The sequence below is a fragment of the Haplochromis burtoni genome, unplaced genomic scaffold (genome assembly GCF_018398535.1).
Source record: "Haplochromis burtoni strain Fernald_Lab_line unplaced genomic scaffold, NCSU_Asbu1 Contig_1657, whole genome shotgun sequence".
Classification (NCBI taxonomy): domain Eukaryota; kingdom Metazoa; phylum Chordata; class Actinopteri; order Cichliformes; family Cichlidae; genus Haplochromis; species Haplochromis burtoni.
Window position 1 is genome coordinate 14,139 of NW_024584018.1, and position 8,109 is coordinate 22,247.

The following is an 8,109-nucleotide window of genomic DNA, read 5'->3' on the forward strand; positions in this document are numbered from 1 at the left end:
TCCCAATTCAGGCCGATTACGTCACAGCGACGCGCCGAAGGCTGTCCCAATTCAAAGGCTGCTCGAAATGCGGCCCTGAAATGCGTCCTTCATTTTCCTGAATTTTAAGGATGTGGCAGTGTAGACTTTGTGGCCCAACATATCCCAGAATGCATAGCGCGGCGGTGGGTGTGGATAAATTTGCCGTAAAAAACGGCGGATGAGGGGCGCCTGAAGAGTAAACTTTAAGTACTGAATATTATGTCACTTATTTATGTGCAAATGTTAAATAACAAAGAACATTAAAACATTACTGTTGGCCACATGTCGGCAAAGTTATGTGACATTAGTGACGTTTGTACTAACTTGGTTTTAAAGCCTTTACTTTAACATATACGGCATTCAATAGCTGAGCTTAATCTTACAGAGAATGATCAAAGCTCATGTAGCAACAAACAAACAAATGAACAAAAGATTTTCTCCTTCATTTCTGTCAAACACAGCTGTATGACACGTTTCCAGCTGTTAGTATCATGGTTGCTAGGCAACTTGGGCAGCGCAACGGAGGCTAGACCGTCCCATTTCACGAGCCTCACACTTCCGGCCTTAGCGGCCTTTGAGTACGCGGCCCTTGAGGATCGTTGAGGCTGCATACTTTAAGACACAGCTGGGTTTAATGATACATAACGAGAGTAGGGGAAGAAACTAGATTCACTGCACGTAGGACTGGGACTTTCAAAATAAAACAGGAAACAAGAGACAATTCACACAGACGTGAAACTGAGAGACAGACTGAGACAAAGAAGACAGTGACTTAAACTAGAAACAAGAACAACAAATAACACCAAGAGAACAAATCCAGGAATAACTTAAACACAAAACACACAGACCCAGGAGGGCATGTTTGTTGCGCCATAGTCAACATCAATCATCCACCATGAAATTTGATTTGCTGTAAGTTAGACAGTAAGTTCAAGTTACATGGTACTATGAGCCTTATCATGGCTGTTTGCAGCTTTAATTTTAAATGTATTGTCTTTTATCATGATTTAATGTGTGCTATCACTTAAACACTACCATGACAAATTTGGGTTTTAGAAATAAATCATCAAAAATGTCCATCCATCCATTCGCTTCCGCTTATCCTTTTCAGGGTCGCGGGGGGCGCTGGAGCCTATCCCAGCTGTCATAGGGCTGTAGCAACTAATATTAGTGAAACTCTGACCACAAGACAGGACAGACAACATGAGACAGTGTGGGAAATATTTTAATGTGGAACTTCGTAGAACATGTTGTGAACAGTTATTTACATATAATACATATTTACACCTATTTAAGGTGGAATCGGCTTATCCACCCACTCTCACAACATCATATCCTGATCCTGGGTTAGTGTCTCGGTCTCAGATCACAACATCAGCACAGGCTTGGCTTGGGTGAGGTATTGAGTGGTTCTTGTCCATGACAGCTGCAGGTACAGTGCCATCAGCCATGCTGCACCACATGTCTGCCCAGGAACATTAGTGTGGCTGAGTCTCATGTAAACATTGTGCTAAAGTGGTGGGAAAGTGGCTGCAAGCTGGCTGCACTGTGTCCAATACTCTCAGTATGATATCCACAAACCTCTGAGTGTCACAGAGTGGGCCTGTGCTCAGCTCACTGTGCCCCATTCAATTCTACTTGCATAGTTTTACAAGTAAAATTAAAAGTTGCTCAATGATAAGTTATTGTAGCAACAACTAAGTCCATGGTCATTATTTGTTAATAGGAGCTTAAAGCTTCTGCACCAATCATGGAGCAGCAGGTTTAGAGCATGTGGATCTACAAAAGTAAGTCCCAGTAAGATGGGCTGAGCCTTACATACTAGAAGAAACATGTCATTCCCAGCAGATGAAGCGCCCTTTAACCAACACTGGATCAGATTATCTGGATGTATTTGACAGGGACAGTGTTCATGTTCATGGACATCAGGATAAAAACAGAAGATGGAAACCTGCCAGATTTGAGCTAAACTGCTCATTTCCATGTGTAGTCTCTGGGCAGGTCACATGACTCTATCCAACATACAAAGACACACAAGAAAAGCCAGAGAAACAAAGACAAATCCAAACGAATCCATCATACTGAGTCAAAGTGATCACAGGTCTGCTTTGTTGGAGATGAGCCTTCAAAGTGGAACATGTGGACTGTTCCTTTATTACTACCACTGAAGGCCACGCCCCTCTGGTCATGTGATCATGTGGTTTGTAGGAACGCTCCTCTTCCTCAGAGGATCCACCTGTGCTTCCTCTCCTCTCTCCTCCACCTGTTACAGTGAGGGAACGTCCTCCATGATGGAGGAGCTGCTGGAAAGTGCTGAGAGTTTCCTCCAGAGTGAGACCTCTGTCACAGTTCAGAGGATCTACGGCAGCAGAGACCTTCATGGACACTAAAAGTCTCAAACACACAACAACAACATCACACTGACTCCACTCTGACATCACTGATCAATAATCAAAGAACACACAGATCAAACTGATTGATCAGCCATCAGAGGAGTCGGATCAATGGAGCTGCTTCTGTTCCTGATGTCCCCTGTTTGATCCTGGACCTGAACTCTGCCTGCAGAGGAGACACAAGACAATTACCAAGTGATAGTGCTGCTGCTTAGAGCCACAACTGCAGTCATCACACAGTAACTCCAAAGGAGACACCGAGCGAATGAAATACAAGCCTTCCATTCCATCAGTGAGTGTGTTTGTTTGTTTTTTTGTGTTCATGTTTCATGTGTGGACATGCTGCAAATCAATTTCCCATTGTGGACAATAAAGTTACAATTCAACCACCACAGATGTCCAGTACAACAGTGAAACCTGGCACATGCAAACTGATGAGCAGGAATTGGAGTACAACTTATGAGGAGCTTTGTATTGTGTTCTGCAGAAATCACCATTTCCTAAATGTTAGAAAGACAAACGATATGCTGGCTGATTAATGATGGAAAAACAAGGTGCAGAGAGGTCTGTTAACAGCAGCAGTACCAGAGATGCCAACAGGATCAGCAAACTGATTCACAAAGCCGGAAACATCAGTTTTCAGAATCTGGAGGCATTTGAGTCACTGAGGGTCGTGAGGTCAACGAACAACTAGCTCTCCACCATGAACAACCCATCTTCTGGGGATTGTGGGTGCAGGGTTTTACCGTGTAATAAATAGTGCTGTGAGTCAACTGTTGCTGGTATTTACACTATAGAAAGGGAAATGAATTCAATCTCAGCCACTCAGCACTACAGAGACAACAGAGCTCCTTCTTATTCAACCCTGCCTTCATAAAGAACGTGTCAGAAAATCATTTTCTGTAAAACTGAGCAATAGCTCTTCCTTCTGTGACATGTGTCACTGGCAGGCATTACTCATCTTCTTTCTACCTTATACCATCTTGCAGATGTCTCTTAGATTTATAGTGTACTAAAATTCTATAAAACCTTCTTGCATAATCCCAGTCATTTTTTCTATCTATGTATCTGTGTATCAAACAAACCTTTGACTTTCAGCAGCACTGTTTTGTTTCGGATCCATCCATCTCTCCAGACTCTACAGCTGTATCTCCTACTGTCTCCATCTGTGGGGTGTTTCAGGGTCAGACTGAGGTCTCCAGTTTTCAGCAGGTCTTCATTCATCTTCGTTCGGTCTCTGTAAACCTGGTGCTGTTTGTCAAGCTGGTCAGAGCCGTTCTTATACACGTGAACTGCTCTGTAAGAACTGTCCTCCCACCTCACTCCAGCATCTTCAGGCAGGTTTTGTGTGGTTTTGAAGGGCAGCTGGACAGACTCCGCCCCCTCCTCCACCTCCACCTGACACACTGAGAGGACAACAAACACAACATGAGCTGTACAAAGTGTGATTGGTGTTCAGAGCAGCATCATGTGACTCTTGTTCTGCACTAAATGATACAGATCAACAGGTTGTGGATAGAAAACCGATTCCTTCAGCAGAGGATCCATATCACACTTGAAGCATGTCGTCGGAAAACGATCAGTGAAAATGGGACACTTTGAGCCAGTTTGAGCCTGTAAAGGGAACATAAGTTTGACTTTTACGGATTTGATCATTTTCTTTTTAAAAAGTCATGTTCAATGGGTGTGAAAGAAAATCTGCTAAAGGTGTCTGTTGCATTCAAGTTGTCTTTAATTTAACTGCAACTTAGCTAATGCTTGGTGAACATCTTCATAGCTAAGACTAAGATGGCTGTGTTATGCTGCTGATTACTCCTCTTGGTAATGTTCTTCTGGTGCTAACAGGTCAATCTTTGAGACGCTGAATGTTCCCAGTTTGCTGCTGTGAAACTAGAAGTGATGACTATTATTGTAACAGCACTGCAGCTGGAACTGCTGACAGGGCTGGAGATGAACTGGATTCTGATTTCAGGGACAGTTTTGGCTTTCAGTCGTCATCAAAACACTTTGTTTCATTCATGTTGCTCTGAAGCTTTCCTTTCTTCTCATTGACGTGTTCTGAACCAATCACAGCCCTTTCCTTTACAGCGCTCTGCTTTCACCCCTCCCTGAAAGCCCAAATTCACTCTCAGTTTAGTTCAGCTGGAGCCGAGATGACGGAAAGAGTCATATTCCATGAGATCTATCTAGGATCTATGTAGGAGTACTCAAAAATATGTTTCCGTAAGCTACTCTGTGAAACCGTTTCAGGCAGCTGCTTCTATCTCTGAATCAGTGCATATCATGAAAGTAGTGTGATGTGCACTACACATGAAGCTAATGTGTAGTTCACATTACTTTTTTTAATGCAAGAAATAACCTTTTCACAGCTGGTTCCCATTTAAATTCAATGGTCACTATCAGTGGGGCAAAAAAGTATTTAGTCAGCCACCGATTGTGCAAGTTCCCCCACTTAAAATGATGACAGAGGTCAGTAATTTGCACCAGAGGTACACTTCAACTGTGAGAGACAGAATGTGAAAAAAAAATCCATGAATCCACATGGTAGGATTTGTAAAGAATTTATTCGTAAATTAGGGTGGAAAATAAGTATTTGGTCAATAACAAAAATACAACTCAATACTTTGTAACATAACCTTTGTTGGCAATAACAGAGGTCAAACGTTTACTATAGGTCTTTACCAGGTTTGCACACACAGTAGCTGGTATTTTGGCCCATTCCTCCATGCAGATCTTCTCGAGAGCAGTGATGTTTTGGGGCTGTCGCCGAGCAACACGGACTTTCAACTCCCGCCACAGATTTTCTATGGGGTTGAGGTCTGGAGACTGGCTAGGCCACTCCAGGACTTTCAAATGCTTCTTACGGAGCCACTCCTTTGTTGCCCGGGCGGTGTGTTTTGGATCATTGTCATGTTGGAAGACCCAGCCTCGTTTCATCTTCAAAGTTCTCACTGATGGAAGGAGGTTTTGGCTCAAAATCTCACGATACATGGCCCCATTCATTCTGTCCTTAACACGGATCAGTCGTCCTGTCCCCTTGGCAGAAAAACAGCCCCATAGCATGATGTTTCCACCCCCATGCTTCACAGTAGGTATGGTGTTCTTGGGATGCAACTCAGTATTCTTCTTCCTCCAAACACGACGAGTTGAGTTTATACCAAAAAGTTCTACTTTGGTTTCATCTGACCACATGACATTCTCCCAATCCTCTGCTGTATCATCCATGTGCTCTCTGGCAAACTTCAGACGGGCCTGGACATGCACTGGCTTCAGCAGCGGAACACGTCTGGCACTGCGGGATTTGATTCCCTGCCGTTGTAGTGTGTTACTGATGGTGACCTTTGTTACTTTGGTCCCAGCTCTCTGCAGGTCATTCACCAGGTCCCCCCGTGTGGTTCTGGGATCTTTGCTCACCGTTCTCATGATCATTTTGACCCCACGGGATGAGATCTTGCGTGGAGCCCCAGATCGTGGGAGATTCTTTCATCTTTACTAAATGAGCAGTGTTGCTGCTTTACCAGGTCTAATAATTAAGTTTAACATAAAGATTGTTAAGTACAGGAGAAATTCAGGGGTAATCAGAATATAAGATATAAGATACAAGGTATTACCTATAAGTAATACTTTGTGAGTGAGCTTCGTTGTGGAGAGTGAAATACAAACAAAGGTGAGGGAGGCAAAAGACAAACATATGAAAACCTAAGCTAATAAAACAAAACTGAAATGTGAATCTGCAGGAAGACACAGAAGGAGAAACTCAGGGAGATAACACAGAGTGACGCAGGGAGGTAAGAGCAGGGAGGAACAGAGACCAGTAACAAGCAGGATAAAAACACACTGGCTGTGTCCCAATTCAGGCCGATTACGTCACAGTGACGCGCCGAAGGCTGTCCCAATTCAAAGGCTGCTCGAAATGCGGCCCTGAAATGCGTCCTTCATTTTCCTGAATTTTAAGGATGTGGCAGTGTAGACTTTGTGGCCCAACATATCCCAGAATGCATAGCGCGGCGGTGGGTGTGGATAAATTTGCCGTAAAAAACGGCGGATGAGGGGCGCCCGAAGAGTAACTTTAAGTACTGAATATTATGTCACTTATTTATGTGCAAATGTTTAATAACGAAGAACATTAAACATTACTGTTGGCCACATGTCGGCAAAGTTATGTGACATTAGTGACGTTTGTACTAACTTGGTTTTAAAGCCTTTACTTTAAATATACGCCGTTCAATAGCTGAGCTTAATCTTACAGAGAATGATCAAAGCTCATGTAGAAACAAACAAACAAATGAACAAAAGATTTTCTCCTTCATTTCTGTCAAACACAGCTGTATGACACGTTTCCAGCTGTTAGTATCATGGTTGCTAGGCAACCTGGGCAGCGCAACGGAGGCTAGACCGTCCCATTTCACAAGCCTCACACTTCCGGCCTTAGCGGTCTTTGAGTACGCGGCCCTTGAGGATCGTTGAGGCTGCGTACTTTAAGGCTGCAGACCCTGAATTACATAACGAGAGTAGGGGAAGAAACTAGATTCACTGCACGTAGGACTGGGACTTTCAAAATAAAACAGGAAACAAGAGACAATTCACACAGACGTGAAACTGAGAGACAGACTGAGACAAAGAAGACAGTGACTTAAACTAGAAACAAGAACAACAAATAACACCAAGAGAACAAATCCAGGAATAACTTAAACACAAAACACACAGACCCAGGAGGGCATGTTTGTTGCGCCATAGTCAACATCAATCATCCACCATGAAATTTGATTTGCTGTAAGTTAGACAGTAAGTTCAAGTTACATGGTACTATGAGCCTTATCATGGCTGTTTGCAGCTTTAATTTTAAATGTATTGTCTTTTATCATGATTTAATGTGTGCTATCACTTAAACACTACCATGACAAATTTGGGTTTTAGAAATAAATCATCAAAAATGTCCATCCATCCATTCGCTTCCGCTTATCCTTTTCAGGGTCGCGGGGCGCTGGAGCCTATCCCAGCTGTCATAGGGCGAGAGGCGGGGTACACCCTGGACAGGTCGCCAGTCTGTCGCAGGGCCAACACACAGGGACAGACAACCATTCACACTCACATTCACTCGCACATTCACACCTAGTGACAATTTGGATTATCCAATTAACCTATCCCCACAAGCTGCATGTCTTTGGACGGTGGGAGGAAGCCGGAGTACCCGGAGAGAACCCACGCAAACACGGGGAGAACATGCAAACTCCACACAGAAAGACCCCGGCCTGATGGTGGAATTGAACTCAGGACCTTCTTGCTGTGCGGCAACAGTGCTAACCACCGTGCCACCGTGCTGCCGTTTTAAATTAACCTTTAACAACTAGATTCAAACTAAAAGCTTTTAGAGAATAAACTCCTGCATGACCTCTGACCTTTGACCTGTATCTACAGCACTGACCTCTGACTTTCAGCTCCACCTTTCTCTTCAGCAGGATGTTTCCCTCCCTGCTGTAGACGGTGCAGGTGTAGGTCCTGTTGTCTCCATCTGTGGGGTGTTTCAGGGTCAGACTGAGGTCTCCAGTTTTCAGCAGGTCTTCATTCATCTTCGTTCGGTCTCTGTAATCCTGGTGCTGTTCTTCAGGCTGGTCAGAGCCGTTCTCATACACGTGGACCTTCCTGTTGTTTGGTCTACTCTGTATCACTATGATCGTCACTTCCTCACTCCACT

General features: G+C 43.9%; 1 protein-coding gene across 1 annotated transcript in view; it reads right to left on the reverse strand.

The window, feature by feature from the left end:
• Positions 1-1,923: 1,923 nt before the first annotated feature.
• The window catches only part of LOC121813418, a 9,385-nt gene continuing 3,199 nt past the window's right edge, over positions 1,924-8,109 (reverse strand). The window contains exons 2-4 of the mRNA XM_042217175.1: positions 7,840-8,107; positions 3,500-3,820; positions 1,924-2,580 (exon numbers count right to left, since the gene is read on the reverse strand). Of these exons, the coding sequence (XP_042073109.1) occupies positions 2,489-2,580; positions 3,500-3,820; positions 7,840-8,107 (681 nt within the window). The 3' untranslated portion in view covers positions 1,924-2,488. The remainder of the gene's footprint in view (positions 2,581-3,499; positions 3,821-7,839; positions 8,108-8,109) is intronic.